The 27,204-nt window shown below is 39.1% G+C and overlaps 1 protein-coding gene across 1 annotated transcript; it reads right to left on the reverse strand.

Annotated features, from left to right (window-relative positions):
* Positions 1-512: 512 nt before the first annotated feature.
* On the reverse strand, positions 513-26,606 carry LOC104404752 (chondroitin sulfate proteoglycan 4-like; the record flags this gene model as incomplete). The annotated part of the gene is made up of 9 exons (XM_010013272.1): positions 513-2,566; positions 3,050-3,233; positions 7,609-7,781; positions 11,760-11,891; positions 15,336-15,534; positions 19,958-20,134; positions 20,794-21,264; positions 22,270-25,845; positions 26,443-26,606. Coding segments are annotated over 9 exons (7,130 nt in total), but the record flags the coding sequence as incomplete, so codon positions are not given.
* Positions 26,607-27,204: the final 598 nt, after the last annotated feature.

The following is a 27,204-nucleotide window of genomic DNA, read 5'->3' on the forward strand; positions in this document are numbered from 1 at the left end:
AATAATAACAGCTTTGTTTCTTTAGTACTGGTGTCTGAAGAGCCTTTGGGTCAAATTGACATTACTGAGATTAGCACCTTGACAACTTGATGTTGGCAATTACTTACAGAAACAGTTGAAAGTTCTTCAGATAGAAGTGGTAGTTCAGGAAAAATACCAGACTTCAATAGCCAACTTCATTCTTCAAAAAAAATAATCACATTAAAAATAATATAACCCGTGACAGAACATTCTATTTTACCCCTGCAACAGTAACTAAAAATATGCATACACAGGGTGCATTCAAAATCTATAGGGCCAAATTCTGCATTGAAGTACCAACTGGAAATCTTATTTTATCCCCACTGTGATCAGTAAGATTTTTATTATTATTTCACATGTATATTGATTTCACCTAACAGTGCATCATTTGACCTATAATAAATAAGTTTAATAAAGAACAAATTATATGTGAACAATGTGTACTCTCTTTTCCATACTACATCAATCAGCATGACCAAAACTGGCTGTAACTACACCCAGTACTGATTGCGCTTCAGAGTTGGGTTTGTTTTTCGACAGTACTGTATCATTTCAGGATCAAGGTTTAACCAGCTGTTTTGAGAAGACTGTCCTACAGTCAGAGAAACCACCGCAGGAAGCAGCTGTTCATGTCTTACTGTCATGGATGGTAAGGCTGTATTTCTCTCAACCTCCTTCAGGAGAGGAGTCACTGTAACACTGGGTACAGTCAAGCTCCGTTCCAGATATTGATCTGGACTACTGAGGACTGCATCTGTTTGACTTTTGACGAGCGGTTTTGTCTTCTCTTTCTTCTGACACATTAGCAAAATGCACACAGAAATGACAGCAACAATGAGGAGCACAGACAGCAGGATCAGGGGGATAATGATGTACCAAGGGTTGCTACTTTGATCTGCCTGCTCTCTGGGACTCCTGGCATTACCCTGGATTGTGGTCTTAGTCCCTGCAGATCCACTTGTTCCCATTGCCAGATTTAGAAATGGACCTTCCTCATGTAGATTTTTCCAGTGGTTCTGACCTGCCCAGATGGTTGGCTCAGTCTCCTGTGGTGCTGCTGTAGGCTTTCCATTCTGAAAGGGGGCTGCTGCCTTGCCCTTTGAGGTAGTGTGAATCTTTAAAGTGGTCACGCTGGTTAAGGAAGGCACTTCGGTTGTAAAACCCTGCACAAGTGGGGGGCTGTGTGGCACAATGGAATACTGAAAACAGCCAACAGCAGGCTGGACAGCATCTGCCCTAAGTATAAATGTGAATGAGTCATTTAGCAGATCAACGCCTGTCATATTCGTATCGATATCTAGAAGCACAACACCGCTATCAATGTCAGACTGGGTGAACGTCTGAATGTCTTCGAACACTACATCATTCACAAACCTTTTCTTTACAATCCTTCCATGAGACGGGGGCACTATCACTTCAAATCTAGGATTGCTATTTGTCAAATTAGCTAGCTCGGAAGCATCCAGGTCACTGCTTCTGAATTTATAAGCTGCTTGATTTGAAATCTGCATGTCTGATACAACTTGTACTAGAGGCTTCACTGTGATGTTCAGCACTTGTCCTGTTAGATTGCATTCTGTAGTGAAAAGCATAAACTCTAGTACTTCTTTGGGCGCAGTGAAGTTTGTCAGGTGGTAAGACAGCTTTCCTGTGTACAAATCCGCTTGCTCAAATTTAGTAACCTTTTCATCTCCAATCATCAGGTGCCCATATTTGAGTGGCTGAGTTATTTCATACATGATATTAGTGCTTTTTCCATTTGTGACAGCTGAAAGCTGAACGTTAGTAATACTGACAGATGTCTGGCCCTGTGGAAGTGCAACACTGGTCAGGTTGACCAGGACAAGAGTGATTGGTATGACTTCAAGACTGAATAGCTTGTATAAAGGGCGATGTTTACCATCAGTCACACTGAAATAAAATACCCCAGAAGATGAACTTCCATCCTGTACAAACCAAACTTTACCGTTGTCAACATCAGCTTGTGTGAAATCATTTATAGAGACACTGAGATTGCTTTTCATTGCTAAATAACCATTATTGGGGTTATTAACAATGGTGTACTTGAGCTCAACTGGGGCATTATCTAGGTCTTCAACTTTCAGATTCTCTGACCCCAGCACTGACACATCTCCCTGCAAGACTTTCAAGTACAGCCTTTTAGTCTTCAATTCTGGAGCTTGATCATTCACTGGAGCAACTGTGATATTAAACATCTCTTCTAAAACTTCGCCATGGGGCTTTGTTGCAGACTTGCTCTTTAGGTTTAACCAAACAGCAAATGTGAAATTGTCCTTAAGTGATTCAGAATTATCATGTACATACACAATTCCAAATTTGTTCAGTATGTACTGGGAGAAGTTGGGTTTTTCATTGGTAATGTTTCTTTCTCCAACAACAACCACGCCATGTTGGGGTAAAGATACAACTTGATACCAGACTTCATACATGGAGCGCTGCAACTTAGGTAGCTTAACCAATAGATTTGAAGCATCTAGATTTGTTCTGTTGATTAATACGCTACCTCCCTCCTGGACTATGGCACCTAGCAGAAAGGTAAAGAGAATCTTAGAAATTGACTATTTTATAGTTGCAATGTTTAAGAAATTAGATATCAAACACTGACGATGCTCAGTAAAGATTCTCCTTCATGATATCCTTGATTTCCATATGTCATGGCTAAGAATACATTACCACTATTTTTAAAATACAGTCACATACGAGAGACATGATTTTCGGTTGATGCATACATTAAGATTAAAGAAATACCTATATTCCAAAAGCTTTTCACCTACGGTATAGCAAAATCTAGAATACAGCAGTTGGAAGGACCAAATGCAGGTACTTAATCTCATTTTTAAAGACATAGTGATGCAGGTTTCCAAGCTACTATCTACACTGCACTCTGCTAAAGAAGGATTTTAGTAATTTGTTACAGATGAGAGTAGCCTTTGTTTTTTCACATTTATTCATTAGAATCCTAACAGATCCAAACCAACCTGGAGCCCAAACCGTACAGCGTCTTTACCTGTATTTGCCAGAAGACGACTGTTCTGATCATGCCTTGTAATTTCATATGAAATGACAATATGGAACACCTGGAGGTCCAGCGCCGATGGCGGAGAGGAGACAGTAAATGAGAAGAAATCTTCTGCACTCCAGCCAGCTGACTCGGCATGTAAGTGCTCATACATGATCACACCTTCATCCACCTGTTTCAGGCGAAGGGAAGCCACAGGTATAAGAGGAGAGGGATTTAAAACACGGAAGTGTAAGGAGAGGCAAAAAAGTATTCGGAACACTGTTCAAGAGAGATCTTGTACCTTAGACCACACAGTGTATACAGAATCATGGGAAAAAAACTTCACAGTCAAGTCCAATCATTAACCCAGCACTGCCAAGCCCACCACTAAACCATGTCCCTAGGTGCCACATCTACACATTTTTTAAATACCTCCAGGGATGGTGACTCCACACCTGGCAGCCTGATGCAGTGCTTAACAACACTTCTGGTGAAAAAGTTTTTCCTCATAGCCAATCTAAACTTCCCCTGGAGCAACCTCTTATCCTATTGCCTGTTACCTAGGAGAAGAGACTGACACCCACCTCACTACAACCTCCTTTCAGATAGAGAGTGATAAGGTCCCCTCTGAGCCTCCTTTTCCCCAGACTAAACCCCCCCAGGTCCCTCAGCGATTCCCCATCACACTTGTGCTCCAGACCCTTCACCAGCTCCATTGCCCTTCTCTGGCCCAGCTCCAGCACCTCAATGTCTCTCTTGCAGTGAGGGGCCAGAACTGAACACAGGATTCGAGGTGCAGCCTCACCAGTGCCCAGTGCAGGGGGATGATCACTGCCCTGGCCTTGCTGCCACACTATTCATGTTCATCCAGCTGCTGACCAACACCCCCAAGTCTTTTTCTGCCAAGCAGCTTTCCAGCCACTCTTCCCCAAACCTGTAGCATTGCACGGTGTTGTTGTGGCCCAAGTGCAGGACCCAGCAGTTAGTCTTAGATCTCCTACAATTGGCCTCAGCCCATCAATCAAGCCTGTATGTAACATATACTGAGATTATCTCACAATTTTCTTTCTCTTAAGATGGACTCTCTGTTACCAGACAAGCCTACCTGAAGGTAGGTGAAACGTTACTGTGCATGAATGCTTAGTGAAGACCTCATGTGAAGAACACAGATATAAAACACTGAGAAACTTATCTCAAACTAGCAATGGCAAACAGGAGCTTAGCTGGACTGTACTTTCAATGAACTGGAGTTCCATATCTAGAGGTTTTTCTTTATAAGGATACCAGTGGGGCTGAACTCCTTGTCCTGAAAAAGCATATGAAAGACTGAAGGCTTGAAAGGGACTCTGATGCAGGTATTTCATGATGAATAGGCAAATACAATTGGTAAGAAACTATAGAAACCGGAAGGAAGTGCAATGACCACTGAAATACACTCTCACTTATAACCAAGAGCTGATGAGAATACTTAGTGAAAAATTTCTACATCACAGTAAGAAGGGGATTCCTAAGAGTCAGGAAAGAACCTGGTTTGTCCTATACCTGCCTTCACTAACCTTGCAGATCATCACATTCAAGAGAATCCTATCAATCCCAGCATGAGTGTCTTAGCTCCTAGGTACTGCAAAATGCTGCAGTAAATTTTCAAAGATATTTATACAAGATACAACTGTTTACCTCTTTAGGTCCCAAATCAAAAGGCAGTATTTTCAGACTAGGATTCTCATTCTACACCTACACTTTAAAATCAATACCATGATACCTTGAAACTGCAATAGGATTCCTAATAACCATAAGACCAGAACACTTCCTAAATCTCATCCAGTAGATTCAGTGTCTGGTCTGCTTGATAACTCATTCACTGGCCTGCAGAGAAGACAGCTATACCTATTAAATCTTTGACAACTTCCCAGGGAACTACTGACCTGGCTTGCACCTGCTAGTTTATAAAGGCCAGAGAGATCCTTGTCTGAGACAGTGCTGGTTCTTAGTTTACTATTCATAACAGGTTGTAAACATCCTGAAGGAACTCACTAGCATGTTTTCCTATCATATATGCTTGAAAGGTGTGAAAATAAGAAAACACGCACACACCCCCCGCTGCCATCACACATGAAGCACTTCAGCAGTACAGAGTCTGAGCTGTGACTACAGAAAGAGCTAATCCTGAAATTACTGCAACAGCCCCCACCAGGAATCCCCACTAGGGAAACAGGGATTTCAGGGTCGTTTTTCTAAGCAGCCTCAAAACCATCCCATCTCATTGTCTAAAAATTCAGACTGATGTGATAAAATCCTATATGCACATCTCCAAGTTTATGCTTTTTCTATACTGATTTAATTCTTAATGGCTATTACTGGACAAAACAAACAAAATTGATACTAAAAGGATATGTTGGTTCAGGACAACTTTCCAAAGCATGTCTCTAGGACTTCAAGTTGGAGAATGCTAGTATCTGTAACAAGAACAGGCACAATATGCATTCTTTAAATCCAACAGTGTTTAGTATCAATCTTAATAAGTTGGGGTTTTTTTTCAGTTGCAAGACCATGCTAGTATCTCGGCTAAGAAGAAAATGGGATTGGTAAGGATTTCTGTTTAGCTCTGTAATGACTTTAAATATAACAAAAAAACTGTGTCTTGTGGCAAGATGAAAGTATTTCTAAGAGACCATAGAAAGTATTGCCAGAGGAAAAAAAAAACCAAAACCACGCATCACATTGAAAAGTACTGTTATTCAAGTGTGTTTAATGCACAGTTAATTTTCTTATATTGGCTGGAGAACAACTGTCCATGAAAGTATTACGCAGTAGTGATTTCAATTATAGTGTTTTTTTGGCAATGAAGCAATAAGCCAGAGGGCACAGGGAAAAGTTCAGAATCATAGCAAAATTGCCAACAACCTTTATAAGCTAGCTGCATAGTATTTTTCAGGAGTGAAATTTCATGTTCCACAATACAGAATTAAGTCAATGAAAACCCAAAGAACTAGTATCTTCAATTCACATCAGATTTACAAGCTGCTTATTACCAAAAAGAAATGTAATGTCTTATTCTCCATTACATAGAGAATATGTTTGCAAGATCAATGTCATTTTGCTTCATGTGGCTACAACACACTAAATAGTGAAAGCTTTATTTAGTATCTCTTTTCTCTCCCTCATACCTCATTCTGTACCAAAATAAACAGCATGCTGGTTATGATACATTAATTCTACCTGCAGTAAGTCACTTAGCTCTACTTTGTTTGAAGCACAAATGGCCAATATAAATACCTCCAACAGAGAAGAAAAGCATACACATTATTGCAGCTCAAATCCTTATGCAATTTACAAAGTTCAAAGGAAATTTAGCTCTACATTAGTAAGAACTAAAGCCATAGAGAGTAAGTGGTATGTTCTGACACGGCGCTATCTGATAAACATATATAAAGATCATATCCATAGGCAAAAGTATAGAATTCCAGACCCTTAGCTGAAAGACTTACTTGTCTGACATGCTTAACCGTTTCACCTAATGCTCGTAAAAATCATGGATTTTAGGAACAGAAGGGAACATTGTCATTATACAGTTCATCTCCATCAGAACATAAGACAAAACTTGGCAACTATTGCAACAAGAGCAGTATCATAATGGGATTACAATGCTTTTACAATGGGATTACAACATTCTGTGTTCATCTTGATTTATAATGTTCAAGTGGAGATTCATTCCACCACAGTCCTTGGCCAGGTTGTTTCAAAGTTTGATGATAACTAATAAGAATGCATTTTTTCCAGGTTTTGTTGGTCAAGTTTCAATTTCTGGCCAATAGATTTTCTCATTCCTTCATATAAACTAATCAAATAGCTACTTTTAAAATCTGTAAATGTAGGTTAAGACCAAATTATCTCTTAATTTTTCCTTCAGTAAAGTGATAATATTGAACTACTTTTATCTCTAACATTTAGATTTTCTCAGAATAACTTACTGCATTCAGAGCTCACAGTTATATTCAGATTCTGCACACAGACAGAAGTAATCTCAGTTACAAAAGTATGTTTTCCATCAGGTTATGTGAGCTGCCACGTTTTAGTTGTTCAAGTATGAGACCCTGTATCACAGCTAAGATTCTTTAAACACTTAATATCACAGCCAATCAAGTCAATAAAAGTCCTCTTGGGGACATCCATGAGGACTGTGCACAGCTGAAATTAATCTCTTACTTGGACTTTTCATAGAGCAAAAGGCTACTCCTTCTGCCAAAAACTAAAGGCTTCCAACTTCGGACTGCTGGTTAATGGCACCAGAACAGCTCTTTTTGAAAAATACTGTTACAAGCAAAACAGTGGAAATTGCCAAGACCCTGCTAGTATCCAAGTAGAGGGGAAAAAAGGCTCCTCCTGCATTCATTACTAGATGCCAGATATTTAATGACACAGCAAATCTGGGTGATTGCACCGATGGGTCACATATGCCTGGTTATTTAACACATATAAATGGATCAGACAAAGAACAAGCAACTGAGATGCCCTTTCAAGTAACAATCTACCCCTGAACTTGGTATTGTAAAGTAAATGCTTACCATAGACTGCGTAAAACTGAGGATTTCCTGAGTAGTATTATCAGAATTTACTCTGATCAGCCTTCCAAGCTTTGGGGAAGTTACAATCATAAAAGTTATAGTTCTGTTTCCTGCACTGGTCACATCACTGGTTACAGCTTTCAGATCATGTTGTGAAATAGGTTTCCTGGAACCTAAAAAAATGTCAATTATAAGTAACACAGATTTGAAAGAGCAAAGGGCCCCAAAGGGCAAGTTTTGTATGCATGACTCACCCTCTCACCTAACTATTCTACTTAGCATTTTAGTAATGTTTTATAAGATTAGCAGGTTTACCCTTTTCATAGTTACCTTCTAGTTAGAACTCTTCTACAGTTTTTTCAATCAAAAAGCCCATCATAGGATGTACCTTGGTTTTATAATAAATGAAGAAACTGCAGTTCTTTTCAGCACATGTAATCATTAAACACTAGCTTCTGCAAAAACAACCCAAAGTAAAGAATACAGCATGTATAAGAATCCCTGTTCCTAAATTACATGTCTAGAACTGAATTCAAACTCCAGTCACCACTGTTAATGTTTCTGGTAATCCCAGTTGCCCACAGAAGGCAGGGTGATTTGGCAAGGAAAAGCCTCAACACAGCAAACTTTCTAGTGAACACACAAACCAAAATCGATTATTACTGGAAGCTTGAACCACACTTTATCGGTATGAAAGAAGATTTTCATGAAATTAAATTAAAATATAAATACTGAATTAAACACATTACAGAAACAATATCCTGAGCTGAAATAATATATTATTAAGATGGATGGAGACTGAGAGATAACAAAATCCTTTTAATACATAGCACCACATTAACCAGTACCTTCTGGTTTAAAGATTATAAAGAGTTTCCTGGCATGTAGTGAAACCAAAACAAATTTAGATATAGCTGACAAAACCAAACATACTAATTTTATTATTAAAAAAAAAAAGTTTATTTGTCTTCTTTTTGATGCACTGTTTCATGGTACATGTTTAAAGATACTTTTGGAGGAGCAAGAGATTCCCATAATTCTTCTCTCCCTGCTCCTACTTCTGCTCCATTCTTATATTTTCTTTTTTTCTTGAGCTATAAGCTTTTATAGGTACCAATACATAATTTCAGATGCTGGTAGTATATATCCTGGAAGCCTGAATTATCAATCCATCTTCAACAAAGATCAATGGTTATACAGGAATAACACAACATTTTCCTGCTATAATAATCAGAAGAAAAAATATAGTAAGCAAACCAAAGAATGGTGATGTTTTGAAAGCCATTAGTAACATCAGGATTCTGACTGTTTGCATGTACTTCTGCCCTGGTTCAAATCACATCTACTTTGAAATAGAGTTGTTATAATGAAATGATATCTTCTGACTCTGCCTGTTTTCCCCTTCCTATGTTCCTATGCCTCTCTTTGTCCATACTGCTTTCAAAAGTAAAGCAGTCCCTCAGATCTAGAATAATTCTTCCACACTATATCTAACTCAAGAAGTCTCCCTCCTCTTCCTCTCTCTACGCTTTTTTGCATGACAGGCAGAGACGGAAGCAATGACTTTGTGTTGTATGTACAGCAGATGTGATCAGGAATGTACAACTGAAAGCAACAGTTAATCAGATCATGTGCATCTGCAAACACAGTTATTTCTCAATAACCTCCTACTTACACAGATCAGGCCTCACTGCCTTAACAGAGGAAGACAGAGCAACTCTCAGACATGCTCATGTTTCACTGATGGAAGTTACCACTCCAATTTTTCATAACAGCACCAGGTTATCACACCATCACCATCACAGTGCAGATGCCACTCATTAAACAAGATGAAATACAGTCTAGAGCCATACTGTCTAGAGACAATAAAGTCTCTCACACTTTCCTGTAAAAATGAGATCCTCTACCAAACACAACCTGCTCCTTTACCCACTTCTGCCTTCAGACTTGAGAACCTTTTCCAGCACCTGCAGTAGTTCTGCTGTGGTCTGACACCTTGACAGGAAGAGTCAGCAGACTGGGTGAAGGAAAGGGAAGTGAGAACACTGTCTCCTTGTTCCCAAACACGAAAGCAGAGAGGTTGCAAAAGCAACCAAAACAAACACAGGCGAAATGAACAGAGGTGGGGAGGAAGACACACAACAATGATGAGTGATGCGAAGTAGGGCAAAACTAATCCAGACAAGTAGAACTCATCAGCATAATGCCATCACTGGTGCCTAATAATTCTGGTACCCATTTTTAATTGCCTACATTTACGATTTGGAAAGTGCTTTGTAAGGACCATTCTGCCTATTACTCCTAAACAGTTACGAATCATCTCATCTATGGACTGCTCAGACAACTCTTCTTACAAATACCTATAAGAAAGGCTGCCTTTCCTTCTCAAAGAGCAATCCAGTTCATTCCTTCCTTGATCAATTGCTTTCCTGAGGAAAGTAAACCCTCACACTTTAGGTATCTGGCATACATAAGAAAAACATAATCTATCTAGCAGTTAGTTTTCTGAGCACACCAAATAAAACAAGCTTCTGTTAAACAGAAAAAAAATCCATGAATCATATAAACAAATCTGGTATATCCAACACAAAAGAAGACAGCAGTACATGCTCTTATAAAATTGCAGAACAATATACTTGAGAGAACACACAGTCATGAAAACATGGCAATTTCTTCATGATATTTTCAATTTTTACTTGCCTAGAGAGACAATTCTTCAAGCTGTCTCAAAATTAACTTTTCCTGCAGTGCTACAAAATATAACAGGACACTGGCTATTGTTTTTATGTGTATTAACCATTTTGCAGCATGATTGCTGTAATAGTCATTTCATGATCAGCAAGTACAGCTGAAGCCCATACACCTCCAGAATGTCCTTTAAAAGTATCATAAAGCAAACACATTAAAAAGCTAATAATATTTTTTAACACCAAAAAAGAGTTTTGCTAAACCAAAGTAAGCAAGAATTGAGGAAAAACTGTAGGCTTAGCTGAACACAGCTTGCAGTGCTGAAAGAAATATTGTACTTTGCAAACTGGAGAACAGATTTATAGCCTAGAGTCTTTGCTTTCTATGGAAGTATCATGCATAATTTTCTTACAATTATTTTTGGCTTAAGATAGAATTTCTGTAAATCCCTGTGCCTGAGGCAACCTTACAGACCAAATCACAGGTTAATAAGCTTTTTAAGTAGATTTATGTGAATCCCATTTATATTGACTGAATTAGAAGATCATGCTGCTACAATCTCATTTTTTGTTGCCTGTGCTTAAGTAGATTTTGTTGCAAGCCTGTGCTGATGCAGCTTACACCCAGCAAGTTTAAGAAACTAAAGTGCTCTTCTTCTGTATCAAATTAGTAAGTCAAGGTATAGTTTAATACCTCTAGAGTTTTACCAATTCCCAGTCTCTCTCTGTCCGTATAGATCATGTTCAGAGCAAAAAAGGAGGTAGCACACATGAAAGTGTGATGCAAGACATTGCTGAGAGAAGACCAATCTTCATTTTTGCTTTAGTCCTCTTAGATTATTAACTCAGTGAGGGATTACTCCTGCCAATGCAAAGCAGTAAATGGCTTTGCTGAGGCTCTCTTAACACATTAACTCCTGCACAAGTAGGATTTAACCAAAAAAATACTCAGCTCTCGATCCAACTAGTTCCAAATGCACAAATACACATCAAAGACTTCAGTCCTTCTGATTCATCTATGCTGCTCTACATAACTCAGTTCAAACAAGAAGAAAGCAAAGTAGCAATCTGGCGAGTTTATATTTGCTCCTATGGACACAAGCTTCACTCTGCTTTCACCAGGCAAAATACAACCAGCTAAGACACCTCTAAATATATAAATATAACATAGAGCTTTTAAACAAATCTGAATGGGGAATGTTGAGAGCTTAGGAGGACTTGCATATTTCACTTATATGTTTCACTGCCAATTTCCATGACTCCAAGCACATTAAAGATTCTAAAACAATAAAGCAACACATTGTTTGAGAAAACACAAATGTTCTTTTAAAAATCAGACAAATAGATGTTCCCAGGTACAGTTTTCTATAGTTTAGCCAGTTAGCTATCTGAACAAAGTATACATATTTGTACATATGCAACTTCCTCAAGTGTACGAAATCACAATAATCTTTAAAAACAGACCTGGGAAGACTCCGAGTCCTTTGTTCACTTCAAGGCTAATGACTAGTGTCTGAGCTGTTATGCTAAAAATCTGTCGAGGTGCAAAGTTTAAACCATCTGTCACCTGAAAGTTGAAGCCTCCAGACATTGCTCCTGTAGAAAAAATAAAAAAGAAAATTTATTCTTGTATTATTCTGTCTGTCGTCCAAAACATGCAAGCATGCACTGGACACCTTTTGCGCTTGGCTACAGTGAAATATATCCAAAGTAATCCTGAAGCAATTTTTTACCAGTACCTTTTTACCTTAATTAGAATAAATTTATAATGCAGAAAACACCTTTCCAAGGATGAACTACTGGCTATTTTTAACACTGAAGGCCAGATATCCCTTAGGTGTAAATCAGCAGAGTGCCCCTTTCTTTCCTTCTTCACTGACCACAGTGGAGCTGAAAACAAGTTAAACTTGGGGAGACAGTGACTCCCAGAGTGCCTACTCCTTTGTATTGTATCTTAGGAGGGACCAAAGTACTTAATAAGTCACATTTTGGCAAAGAAGGAATCTGGGGACAAAATCAACTGGAAAGTTCTTTCATTTAGATTTACATTTTAAGGACTGAATCAAATACCAGGTTGCTTCCTTTGTCTCTTCACTTTGCTTCAGCTTTGCTGAAGAGCCTATGTTGTCACAGCTTAAACTGTTTCAGAGGTTATGTGTACTCATAATAAATGCACATCTTTTTCTTTAATCTTACGACCTGTATGTACTTTGGCACAAGCAATAGCAAAATACCTCCAGGAGTCTGAGTGGATTCCTGTAAAAATATATGTCTCAGAACTGACTTATTGCTTTAAGTGGAGGCTCCCCAGACTGTTTAATTAGGCAGAAAGAGAGAATGAAAAATTAAAACATTAAATGCTCATCTACTTGGTTTGCCCAACTTAGCCATGAGATACTGCTACATGCATATATATCCTGAAAGTGAGAGAGTGTCATGTACCTTCACATAAAGATCAGTACTCCTTGCTGAACTACAAATTAGCATACCAGAAGAATCAAACGTGGGTTCTGAGATAATAGTTAACAACTCCCCTAGGCAATGCTCTTATACCCAGCCAGGCACTAAAGCAGTTCTGCAAGATCAGATCATATTGTTTTTATTTTAAAAGTTTTTATTCTCTGATGTTCTCTCTTGATAAAAATGCAGAAGTAGTTGCACATTTAAAAAAAGGCATTGAGAAGTCTACTATTTGCATCAGGTTGCAAAAAAAAGGCTTACCTAACCTCACTTGTATTTTTGGCTAATGCAAGTCAACTGCCCAACTCACACATTTTGTCACTGGCAGTCATGTACAGACCTAAATCCTGAAGTGCTGCTTGGGTGGAGCATGTATTATTTTATCACAATTGATTTTTAAAGGCGTTATCTGATCAGATGTGATTAAAAGGACACCAGAAAAAGGGCTGTACTGCACTGAAAAGACACTGAGAATTCAGAACCAGCAAGAGTTCAGTACTGCCCTAAGGGAAAAAAAACAGACACTGTTTAAGGGCAGACCCCATACTGTGAAAGGAGGATAGGAGCACCCTGGGGTAGAGCGAGGGTGGAAAAGGGAGGGAATTCTGATACTGAAAGAGGAATACAGGATCAGAAAGTTATGTTCTAATTCTGCATTTATGCTGGTGACAGAAAATCGGGGATTATAGACGAAACAAACACAAAATTTAAGGGGAAAACATGAGAACAAAGAGAGAGATCTGCAAGTCACAGCACGAATAAGTAGCATAATGTAACTCGCAAGGCTGAGCAAAGATGAAGGGAAAATTTTATGAGGTCTAACATTAGAGGCATAAAAGCAAAGTACAGTAGTACTTTCTCTGGTAGTACAAAAGACCCTGATTCACTGCCATGTACCAATATAAAAGATCCATGGTGCCATGAGGAGCAGGTAGGGGATGGAAGAGCTGCCTCAGCCAAGAAGATGCTGCTCTTCTCCTTGGGAAGGGCTAGAGTGAGCACGAAAAGTAGACACCAGGCTGTGCAGAACATGAAGTAGAGTACTTCCCAGTAGAAGCCAAAGAATCTAGCACACACCAGAAGACTGAAGACAAGTGACAGAGCAGCTGAAGAGAAAGGGGGCAAGAGAAAAGGGGCAAAATGCTGAATGACAGCAATCAGACAAGGAAAGCCCCTTGGACAAAGCTAGGAGCAGTAACATTGGAGTAATAAGTACACTTCTACCAACAGTCCAACATGAAGGAGAAATGTCACAGACTGAGAAAGGAAAAGAAGCAAAGCACTTTCTGGAACCCTGGAGGCCATCAGGCTGGGCAGACGGCAGGCCAGAGCAGCTGTAAGAGGTGACAGGTCACCCAGGCAATTTTACATTTCCAATTTACAATACAACCCACACTCCCACTCACTGGAAAATTAAAACTGCTGTTAGTTTTGCTTTTATTAATCAAGATTCACTTCTTAAGACTGCAGATGTTAATTTTCCCTTTCTGGAGCACAGACTGGATTAATTTCCTCACACTGAGACTACCATCATCCTAACACCATAGGCGTTTTTGCACGTCAAAGTCTCCCTCGAAACAATTTAAACAGCTGGCTCACTTTTGCCATGCTCTTAATCTTTTTTTGCCTGAGCAAATTATTTGAGCAGTATACATACAGCTCACCAGCAGCTGCTTGTAAAACAATTTCAGCAACACATATGCATTCTGCAAGACAGAGCATGGAAGTCAGAGCACTTCAACCTGCAACCAACCCTCATGAAGACAGCATAGACCTAGAGTGACTGTTGCACCCAAAGGAGCCTTCCTCAGGGCTGGCAGGAGAGTACCTCTTCCATCATCTTCCCCAAAACTGGTTTATTCCTTCTTTAGCACCTCCTTTCAGCTGAGGTAAAATGATAATAGAGCTGGAACAGGAAAAAAGTAGCTTTAGCCCTGTAAAAGCTCAATCTCTTCCTCTGGCTGGAACCCTGCTGGGATGTTCATTCCTGTGGCTTCCCAGCACTGCCACTTTACTTTTATTCCCCTCATATTCTCTCTGTAGCAGCAGCACAAACCACCTGATCTCTAGCTCTGCCACTGGCAGAAAGGACACAATGGTTAAAGCTGAATTCCTTTACAGCCTGAAAAGGAGGTTGACATCACCTAGATGAACCATAACTTCATTGCTCAGAGCTGTTCAAGAACACAACTATACTGTGACAGGTATCTGAAAGACTGTTGGTACATGAGTAGCTCTGCACTGTAGCAAGACAACAAAGGTTCCAGGAGATTCTCAATGACAAAGGTCAAAAAAATGGATTTCCTACCTCTGAAAGCTGCATGACAATGTTCCTCTCTGTAAACCTGCATTCAGAAAGAAGGCTGCTACCAACAGCACCACTAATACACCAAGGTTCCTTGGTAAGCATACATTAAAGTAGTCATCAGACCCTTTCCTGTTTAGTTTGTGAGACCATGTATCACATAACTGGTGCTTTGAGATTTTTGTGACATTACAAGGAGATCTTCAAAGGATTACAAATCTACTAGATAGGAGCAGTATTTTGGTAACAGAGGCGGTACTTTTGAAACCACATACCATTGTGTACAAATACCAGCTGCCTTTCAATTATATGAGCCTGGGTAAAACTAAGGATGTTCTTGTTTGGAGAAGACTTCAGAACCAAGTGCCCATTGCTAGGTGGAGTAATGGAATATATCAGGTCTGATGGTGAGGAGTCCTTGTCTTCTGCACAGAGGTCATCAATAGTTATTTCTGTGACTGAACCCACCCAGACCTAGAAAAGCAAAAAAAAAAAGTAATAAACAAAATGCATACAAAAGAAAATCAGAGGTGGAAAAAGCCCTCAAAGAAAAAAAAAAAAGTAAGTATTTCTGCTGCATAACATTAGCAGCTATGATGGGTTTCTCATGACACTCTCCTCATGGACAGGAACAGTTACTGTTGGCAAATGGTTTTCAAAATACAAGACCATGAAATAACACAAGCAAACACACCCTATGCCAGTTTGAGTTTTAGATAGTTTCAGTATGAGTGCTCTATTTGTCAGGCACTATCCAAACTCTTACAAACATAACAAAATTCTATTATGACAACTGAGTGAAAGGAGCAACTTTCCAAAACATACACATGAATATTAGTGTTATGTACTTCACAGCAGGCAATGCATTCAATATGCTCTACTTTCACCAGCAGAAAAGAAAAAACAGGCTGGGGACAGCACAATCTCTAGTACAAATCGAACACTTTTTGTAGCTGCATTATTTTCTTCTAACAACACATGCCAAAGGTCCTTTTTTAGTGCACCAAACAACCTACGGAGGTGCTTAGTCCAGTGGGAGATGAGAAAATCAACACCTCCAACAGCTGCTTAGCACTTTGCAAGGTCATGCTTTTTTATATTTTTTTTTTTCAGTTTAAGATATGTACAAACTGCAAAAACCCTTCTTTCAAGCAGAAAGGACTGATCTGAGAAAGGACTTAATCTGAGCTTCATCCATATCTTTCTGGATAATTTCTTGTTTGGAAAGGATAAGCAATAGCCCCTTTTACTCTTTATCTTTGCTGTATTCAGTTGGAATCACAGACAAAAGTACTAAGACTAACTGAGCTTTGAAATATTTTCTCATCCTAAAGGAAAAAAATATCTTTTCTTTATAACGCCTGTGTTTATTTCTATTGTTCCAGCACACTAACACACAACGCTTTTTAAAGTATCGTACATGACTTGCAACATGATCCTTGAGGAATGCAAGAAGATCCAAGAGCAAGAAAAGGGCTGTAGGGAAGCGGACACCCAGAATACTGCAAACGCTGTACAAGTGTCTTATTTTCCACAGCTGGGATCAAGTCCTCCTTGAAAAGCACCATGAAAACTGTACCCAAACTTCCACAACATACCATTACACTAATTATGCATGTTCCACAGCATGGTCAAAACCAAAAAATTCATGACCCTGCCCAATGGGAAATAATTCATTCTGTTCTACTTAAAGCATTCAGCTTATGAGTATCTCCTTGCATGCTATGCATCCTACCAGACACTACATTCACGGCCATTTTAATACTCTGGTAAGTGTGTGATATAAAGAAAACGACAACAAAAAATCAGTATCTCAATTTGTTGGGGGTCTTTTAAAATCTAATTCTAGGAAAATACAGCCCTCTTGTGGCAAAAGGAGGATACAGTCATTTCACAGCATCGCTACCCATGTATTTAAACATATCATAGAATCAAAGAATGGTTTGGGTTGGAAAGGACCTTAAGATCATCTAGTTCCAACCCCCCTGCCATGAGCAGGGACACCTCACACTAAACTATGTCGCCCAAGGCTCTGTCCAACCTGGCCTTGAACACCGCCAGGGTTGGAGCATTCACAGCTTCCTTGGGCAACCTATTCCAGTGCCTCACCACCCTCACTGTGAAGAACTTCTTTTTATATTTAATCTAAACTTCCCCTGTTTAAGTTTGAACCCACATAAATACAGCAAATAATGCCAGGATAGTGATTTTCTTAAAAATATCCTGTCTCCCTTCCCCATTCCACCCCAGAAAAAAAAAAAAAACCAACCACAGAACCTGTGGAAGTTTTAGGAAATTATACTTAAAATGCTTTATAGGTTCTAAACAAACATGTCCCTCATGCACTTACTGTTCTAATGGAAAGGCTAAAAACTTCCCTTTTATTTCCTAGAGAAAAAAAAAGAAAAAAATCCCAAAATGTTTCGTTGTTTGTCCTCCTGCAACTCATCCTACGGTGTTCATATCCTTGATGGTGTTCATAACCTTGGTAACAACAGACAAGGTTGTTTGAAGGGATGTTATGGATGCCTCAGAAATGAGATTTTTCAACAGCACATGCCATACATTAACCTGTATTTCAATTGTTCAGCAGTTCTTCCTAACTCTTTTTATTGAGACCTGCAAAATTTCTAAGGTGCTAAACTTCAGTCAACTCAAATGGTCCTACTGGACCTCATGTAAACTTTTGTACATTTTGTACATTTCCAACCTTTAGAAAGATATAAAAGAGCTACTGCATTTTTAAAAGCCACACACCAACATTAGCCACTAGCAATGTCCTGGAAGAGCAGAAGCTGCTTGGGGACCAGCTAGTACTGCCCTGCTCAGGAATACTAAATACTTGGCAGGACCAAGAAAAAAACATTTTGACCCGCTTACTTGGGATGTGCAAGTTTGCTTTGAAGAAGGATCATCTCAGTGTATTCCTCCCAGTACACAACTCAACTGCCAGCTTTGTTTTAATCTGCACATGAATCCAACATTTATGTGCATATTAGTATGCACTCCTGCCAAAATAAAGGTTATTTCTCAGCAATAGCTTATGCATGACCAGCAGACACAAATGCAGCATCCCAATTCTGGGTATGCAAACAGCCTCCCCAGCAGAGGACCAACTTTGCCTAAGGTTAAGCTCTGCTACCACTGTTCTTGGGAAGCCCAGACTTACAGATATTTTTAGAAAGATCCATATGCTGCACTGCAGTGCACTGCACGGCCTCAGTTCTATTAATAGACTGCAGTCCAATCCCAACAATGCACCAGAAGGGAGACAGACATATATCCCTCTTGTCTGTGACTAGACAAACATTACTGCATGCTATGCTGATGTCTGTAGAGTACCACTGTAAATATTTTAAATAAACCCTTTACTCAGTACCACCCAAATGCTTCTCAAGTGAGTCTGCCCTTCTGCCAGCACTCTCTGCACAGGGCAGGTTATCTTGTGTCATAGAGACCTGCAGATCATCATAGACTAACTACCTTCACTGTGAAGCTACACAATGCTACCACTACCACTGCCAAAAATTATGTCTTTTCTCATGTGAAAAGCCTAAATACACAAGGTTATAATTACCTTTGCAGTAACCCATTTTCCCTTTGCAACACACAATTAACTATGTAAAACTAAATGCATGTTTTAGATGCCACCGCTGTGTAAAGTGTATCATACAGCATTGTGGATGATACATGTGGATGTAGCCTCAACATACCCTGCTTAGCTTCTTTTAAACTTATTCCTAAATATCTTTGTCTTGATGCCTCTCAGCTGGTTTATTGTGACCACAGGTTTATTAAACATCCATTTAAATCTACTTTTCAGTCACCTAATTTGTTTTTACTCATCAGATCTCAGATTGGAAGCCTTTATACACAGGGGCTTTTCAGTTTACATGGGCAGTAAGTCCATAACAGATAGGTTCTGGTTACTAAGTGCTATTGTAACACAAATAACGGCCTTATAAATACATCAGTAAATAAATCCAAAAAAGCACAGAAACTGAAGTGACAGAAACGGCTTTTTTTTGAAGACTGAATCATTAAAAAGCCAGCTAAAGTTACTGGAGGAACAGGTAGCATCAGTCAACAATTTTAAAATTTTCTTCAGGAATTTGGGTGGAGCAGAGTTAGAAACAAGTTAGCATGTTCTTTTTATAGCTCACAGTATTACATAGTAATAGCTTCAGTGTCTGCACTAATATTCTGATGACCTCTAACACCCCAGATTTTCACAGATTGCATGTATTATCCTCACCAGGATTTTTCAAAGAAGGAAATGTTCCTGTTTTGTAACACAAATACCCCACATGTAGTCAATTCTCCAATGAAGTGCCAGTGAGAATGCTGCTCTCATCTGTTGTCCTGCCCCCCTGCAGATCCGGAGAAAAGCAGGCAGCAGAATGCACCTCAATAGGCCTGACCTTCAGTACACTTACTGGCAAGAGGCACAGGGTCTGAAGGCTGTGCAAAGACAACAGGGAGATGTTTGTACCCTCACCATCACTACTCTAGGCACTTTTCTAAGCTACCCCGTTCATCAACAGCCCTCAAGGTGCCCTAGCCAACACCATCAAAAAACAATTGTGAGCCAGGTGCAAGCCATCCCACACCACAAGCCCTAAGTCAGTCCAAGAGACTTCATGTATCTTTTAGATTAAAATAAAGCTCAGACAGCATCCTAGATAAACTTGACTTGTTCTTTATGATGACTAGAATCTCCATAAATACACATTATCATTGTATTGCCTTCCTTCATTAACACTGATTTATTATATTGACATCATTTCTTACATTGACTATTCCACCAGATACAAACCTAATACTCTGCTAATGAAGGTGCATTAAATGGTATCAGCCTAGAAATAATTTTAACATTTCAAAACGTTGACAAACATACCCGAAGAATTCTGTTAACTTTTATAACAGGACCTTCATCATTTACTGCAGTAACTGTTACAAATACAGTTTTGGGCAAGCTTTGTTTCCATAATGCTGTGTTATTCACTATCACAGTAAAATTGTCCATCAGTTCTTCACTGTCATCATGAACATAGTAGATTAATTCTTGTTCCACCTGAAAAATATAACAACCTGAAAAATTAAAGAGGCTAAAAGATCATCTGTCCATTCCTCTAGCCAGCATATCTCAACTTGCCAGTCCTGGCATCCCCCCTTCCTTCTGAAGGGAAAGCGGAAAATCCAATCCCACTATATTTACCACAATGTTTCCTGGAAACTATAAACTGAGAATAGTATTAAAAGGTGACTTACGATATAGTTTTGCTTCTTAGAGCAAAAAGACTGAAAATTCACTTATCAGGCATATACTGGCTCTCTGTCAGCAGAGCCATGACCTGAACATTTTTTCCCCCACTTTCTTCCTTGTTCAATCTGCACACCATTTTCTCTTTTCAAAATGTACCCACAGTCTGTCCGTCTTAGGTTTCCAGAACAGTAACATTGCCTGAGCATGAGTGGCCCGTAAGTCTAATGTGATTATTGCGTACTAGTCTGTGTGACCAGTTGGCACACAAGGAAGTGATGTGGTTTACCATAATAACGCATTCTCCCTCCCTACCCCAAATGACCAGCTAGCTACTGCAGAAAGATCTTTGATACAAGGCCAGAATAAAGCTCAAACTCATGCATCTCACCACCTCTCACCAAATCATCCCACAACTTCTAGCAATGCAACAATTTGTTGTGATCTGACAGCAGATATAAACACATTACCTGTTTTCTGGTAAATGTGGCTAACTTTATTCCAGGAACGCGCGAGTTTTCAACATACCCATGTTTTGGTTGCTCAATTAAAACAAATTCACAGCTGAGTCCAGCAAAGTGTCTACTTGAAATTTTTAGATAGTCTTCCACCAGGGCTTTAGAGCCCCCTTCAATCACAGTGAAGTTCTGTACTTCCAGTGGAATCGTTCTGGGGATGATGTCTACGGAGATCTCTATTTCACTCACTGTTCGGACACCATTAGTCACATCCAGAGAAAAACGGTCATCTAGTTGGTCAGGAACTGTCTGCACATACTGAACTTTGCCCTCGTCAACATCTTGCTGAGTGAAGCTCAAAACTGGCCTTCGGTCAGCACTGAGAAAACTTTCTTCTGAGGAAAACTTCCGAATGTATCCATGCACTGGAAGCTGTCTTACTGTGAACACAATCTCAGATGGAGAACTGCTTTCATGAACAACCTGAAATTTAAAAACACACCCCAAAATTACTTAAACAGAAACAGGAGAAATTCATTCTCTTCTGAATTTTTCACTCTCAACCCTGGCATTGTCCTCCTAATTAACTGGTATTCCTTATTTAGGTTACACGGTTCTTAATACAATACTTCAAGTAGACATGTGTTAAACAAACATGGCATGGGAGTGTTTTGAAAAGCAACTGTTAACCAGCAACCTCAGAACCCCTGCCTGAAACAATGATTTCAGTAGCACAGCAATGCGCTTCCAGAGCCCCCTTGCGGTGGTTACTGAAAGGCTACACACAAACAACAGGCACGAAGGTATCAACCAAACGGAAACGACCTCTGGTTTGTGACCTTATGTTTTCAAAATTTTGGATGCAATCCTCAGACAGTATTATTTGGGCTAGTTCCAAACTGAATGAAACAAAATCCCAGAGGAGGTATATACTGGATATTAGGAAAAATTTCTTCACTGAGAGGGGGACCAGGCATTGGAACAGGCTGCCCAGGGTAGTGGTGGAATCATTATCTCTGGAAGTGTTTAAAAAACATGTAGTTGAGACCCTTAGTGACACGGTTTAGTGGTGGACTTGACAGTCCTGGGGTAACAGTTGGACGTGATGATCTTAAAGGACATTTCCAACCTGGTTGATTCTACAATTCCTTGGCATTTCACACCAGTTCAACCAATAATACATGAAGTACCAATAATTGTCACATCAAAAATAAACACAAGTGCAGTATCTTCAAATCTTAACCTCCTCAAGCACCAATATGTAATGGAGTTGAAGACTATGGACAGCCTTTTACTTTAACATAACCAGTTTTCTTTTCTAGAAACAGAAGCTTGCTAGTGTCAGTCCCTCCAGAATAAAGCATCCAGAATGCAGTCATGTTAGTACAAACTAAAAGGAGCTGAAGAAGACAAAGAGACTGCAACAGCTGAGAAAGCAGTGAAGAAAACTTGCTATAAGACTGGAAAAACAAACAACAGTTAACTTACTTGCAGTTTTCCTTTACTGATTTTAACTGGTTTTCCTTCTTCAACCAAGAGATTGTTTTTGTTCACAATCCTTGGTGGCCACTGATGACTTTCCAAATATATGCGAACACGAACTCCAGCATCCAGATGGACATCTCTAGCATGGACCGTAAAGTTAAATGTGTCAATAAAATTGCTGCTGTCATCATGCCTGTAGGTCACATACCCCTTTATCAGATCAAGTTGAGAAAAGGTATCCATCAACAGATTATTTACATATATTCTTCCATATTTGGGGAAAGAGAATATCTCATATGTAAGCTCGTGATCGGTTCTTGTATCTTGGTTTGTAACAGCACTTAGGTTAGCTGTTGTAACAGTTTCCTCTTTACCTTTTTGAACCAATAAGCCTGTATTATTTGCCAACCTAACATAAGGATCAGTGGCACTAACTTCCAGAAGCAAAGAGGTGTAGTGCTTGCCATCTGTCACAAAGAGCACAAAACGCCCAAAATCTGCACCATGGTGTATAAACAGGACTTGCTTTTGCTCCATGTCCACTTGTTTGAATTGGTAGAGTCTGTGTGAAGTATTATTTGTTAGCACCAAGTCTCCATTGGAAATGCCACGTCTAGTATATAGCAATTGTCCATCATCAAAATCAGAATCAGGATCATGATAGCAAAGATCTGCCAAAGTTAATAATCGCTGCCCATTTCTCACTACATTAAATATCTTATCAACTACACGTACTGGTTTCTCATCGTTCTTCAGCTGGACAGAAATGTTGAATCTAATTTCTGCTGACAAAGGCTCTGCTTCTGGATCAAAGGTTGCCCACTTTCCTGACTCTTCACTGGAACTGGAAGCTCTGACAAGAAATTCATCAAACACTGTCTCTGAATCGTCATGCACATACATAAGGCGCTTATTAGTTATATCTTTGTTAGTGAAAGTGGTGAGATTGTCATTACTTTCAAATGAGTCTGAAAAATTAATGAGTTTTAATTTCCCATGTTTAGGAAACTGTATAACTTTATATTGGAAAGTTTTATTATCCAGTGTTTGCACAAACAACTCTGCGCTTGTTATTAACTCTCCTTCACCTTCAGTAACTCTAAGGCCATTGTTAGTCAAAATAATGTTTCTGAGATCTGACTTGATGTAGACTTCAAAGTTGTATACATTTGATTCCAGATACTTTGTAGAAATGAGGAACTGAAATGAATCAATGTTATCTTCATAATATCTGAAGTTTAATTCATATGCCACTTTTTGATCACTAATATCTTTCTGGCTAAAGACTGAATCTTTTTTCAAAGGCTGGTCGTTAAGTAGTATCTGTCCATTCTTTGGTAGGGACAGCAATTTAAAATAAAGCTCATCTTCGGGTATTTCTAGATCCACAATCACAGCAAAAAGATTATCTGAATTCAAGTACATTTTTTTTGATTTTTCAATTTCTAGAGGAGCATGTTTCAATACAATGTATCTTAACCATTTCACTTTGATTGGAAACACGTGCTCTTCACTCATTCTGTTTCCTATGCTAACTTTGAATTTAAATTGGTCAGTGACATTTTCCAGCTGTATTTTTTTAAAAGTGCTATAGTATCTCACACGGCTGCGCTCAAGAGAGCGCTGAGAAAAAGAGCTGACTCGCTTCCATTCTCCCCTTGAATGCTGCCTTTGGACTTCCCCAAACTGGGGTGGCTCTGTTATCTCATAACGGATCTCCAGCTCCTGGAGGTTGGCATTTGTTACAACAGCCAGATGCCTAGGTGTGATCAGAGCTGTAACACCCTGGAGTAGTTTTATTCCCGAGTTGTTAACAACTCTGTAATCCAATGGAACTGCCATGACGCGTAACACAACAGTGTTGCTCACCTTCTCACCATCACTTGCCCTCAGAACAATCCTTGAGTTCTTGACGCCTGTGTGGACAAAGAAAACAGTGCCTTTTCTTAAGTCCTCATTAGAAAAAGTAGTAATAGCTTTTCCAGGATGCTTTGAATCTTCTAAATACCCTGCATCTGCATTCAGATTTCCAAGCACTGAAAGACTCAGACCTGCAGGATCTGTATCCTTATCTAGAACTTTTATCAGATCACTAGACAAACATTTCTTTGAGTTCTCCAAGAGAAGCAGCAAGTTGCCCTCAGGAAGTGTAATTTCAGGTGCATCATTTACTGGAGTGACAGTAATGCTAAACACATGCTGCTCATTTCCTTGCAAATATGGGGGCACAATCTTCTCACTGCTGGTAGAAATGGAGAAATTAAAATAATCATAAGTGTCCTCGGAGCCATCATGGACATAAAGAATCTTCCCTTGCCATATGTCCTGCAGAGTAAATGTATTTACCTCCTGCACTGGTTCAACATCTAGTTTCAAGTCTCCATGAGAGGGTGTTTTTTTTATTTCAAAAAGAATTTGTGATTGATGAATGTCTAATTTCTGAAAGTCTAAGTTGACTTCAATATGTTTAGATTCAAGTGAAGCTTGTCCACCCTCTAGCACAATCAAGTTACTTAGAACTAAAAGGTGGCTTTTGTCTTCCTTGCCTGGAGAGACAGAGCTTTCAGGGGAAATGGCAAATGCTGGGGCTGCTTTCACAGTAGGGTTCTTCACAGCCATCTCTAAAGAAAGGTTTGTATTAAAAGCACTCTCTGTTTCACATCCAGCTGAAATGTCCTTTGTTACCAGAACATTCTTAAGCGATTTCTTTTCTGAATTGGTTTTCAGGTCTCTTATGCAACCTTTGAAGGATCCTCCTCTGGCGTACTTCCCAGACACTGAGACTAGCTCTAACTTAATCAATTCTGATCGTGTGCTGTCATCTACACCACCTACAAAGAGAGGCCCCTTCAGAAGTGGCAGCTTACTGTAGGGAGGCAATGATTTTTTCACAGTTTCTTCATCCAGTGTCAGCTGCAAATATTCTGCAGTAAATTTCAGTTTGATATAGTGCCAGTGACTATCGTTGACTGACTTACGAGTGGAAAGCTGGGTTCTACTTTTACATTTTCCAGCATAGGCTTTAATTAGTCCATTTTCCATTTCCATTGCAATGAAATCTCCCACTTGCCCAGGATGGTAAAGCAGCAAGCCACGTGTGGCTGAGGTTTGCAATGTATACTCCAAGATTCCCTCATCATCAACATTCCATGATGGGAAAGAAATGTAGGATCTGGAACTGAAGAAACTAATGGGTTCATCTTCACCTGCAAAGAATTCATCACTGCATCCCACTGAAACTTCATGGACATTTTTAAAGCCAGGAGAAGGTCTCAGAGGCATCAGAATGTCTAACTGATTGAATGATACATCATCGATACATCCTCGGAAACTAGGTAGTGCTCCAACAAGGTAGGGAACATCAAGTTTACTAGTACCACCTATGTAGAATCCACAATCAATATTTAATTCATAGAAAATTCCAGGCATTTTTGCACTACTTGTATCATGTTTATCAATAACCAATGTGACATTGTCATGTTCATGATGTAGTTCAACCAGGTGCCAAGCTAAATCATTCAGCTGAGATCTTTGCTGAGAATGCAGTACTTGTTCCCCCACGCCAAAGTTAATTCTCAACTGCAAGAGACAGAAGTTTAACCATCAAAATCCAAAGTGGTATTTTTCACAATTATATATCAATATGTAGTTAATACATTAATTTTCCTATTGAAAAAAAATGAAAAAATTTGGAAAAAGTGAAAAAATTGTAAAAAAAGGAAATTCCATTAAAATTTTCTGTAGGTTTGCCTGCCATGACAAATATGGCTTGAATAATTGCGGAAGAGGGAATGGACTCCTCTGCAGTTCTGCTAAGACCAACATTCCTGAGAAACCAACGGACAATAACATTTCAAGAACTTACCTTGCATAAAAACCATTATTCGGAACCATTTTCTCTGATGCTATCATCAAATCTGAAATTTTTACTCTATTGACCTCATGCTCTGAACACAATGATCTTCATTTTAAGATCCAGAGATCTCAAATGGCACTTAGAGTCCAATTTTAATAACTATAATTGTAAGAAATAAATACATTTTGAAATTATCAATTATATTTTGTGATTTTTCCATTTTTAAAAACATAAACTATTACAATTGTTACAGGTAACACCTTAAAACACTAAACAATACAAGCCACACATGTCCTTTTATCTATAGTTATAGACCATACCTCTAAGTATCCTGAATGTAGCTCCAGTAAACAATAATCCTTCTTCCCAGCTGCAAGAAAAAGCAGTCCATGTGGCTTGCTTGTTCGAAACCGTAACTGTAAGGATGTCTGAGAAGATGCTTCTACCATGTTCAACTCCACAAAGCTATCACCATAAAATGATACTGAAAGAAAGAAAGGAAAACAAACAGAGGATTTAGTCACACACACACAAAAATGTATTTTTCTCGTCTACAGCTAAATATATGTTTAAAACTTATATTAACTCCCTATACGCTTAAATATGAATGAAACTAGATCTCAGACATCAAATTCACCAGTCCAGTCTATTGGATAAGAGCCCAAAGGCCAAACCAGTATGGACAAAGAATGAATATGGCCCAGTATTCTACGTCCAACAGTGATGACAGGGAATATCATAGGAACAGTGCAATCACATTTAATACTTTCCTTCAAATACTCTTCCCATTATTTTTTTGTTTTGGGTGTTTTCCTGATCTTGCCATAGTTGCTCTATTTCATGACTGCCAAAGAATTTCTCTCTGAAGTACTCCTCCAGTTTTTCTTTGGAAACATACTCATCTAGAACACATTCTTACACCTCCATCAGAGACATCCTCTGTCATCTCTGATGAAATACCCGCAGGTCTCCAGATATCTGCATCATTCTTTCATATGTTCTTATCCATCTCTATTCCAGGCTGAAGTTCCCTCTTGTTTCCTGTATGCAGCCTCTAACCACCTCTGCTGCCCTGTTGGCCA

This window comes from Nestor notabilis, unplaced genomic scaffold (assembly GCF_000696875.1).
Source record: "Nestor notabilis isolate BGI_N333 unplaced genomic scaffold, ASM69687v1 scaffold3594, whole genome shotgun sequence".
Classification (NCBI taxonomy): domain Eukaryota; kingdom Metazoa; phylum Chordata; class Aves; order Psittaciformes; family Psittacidae; genus Nestor; species Nestor notabilis.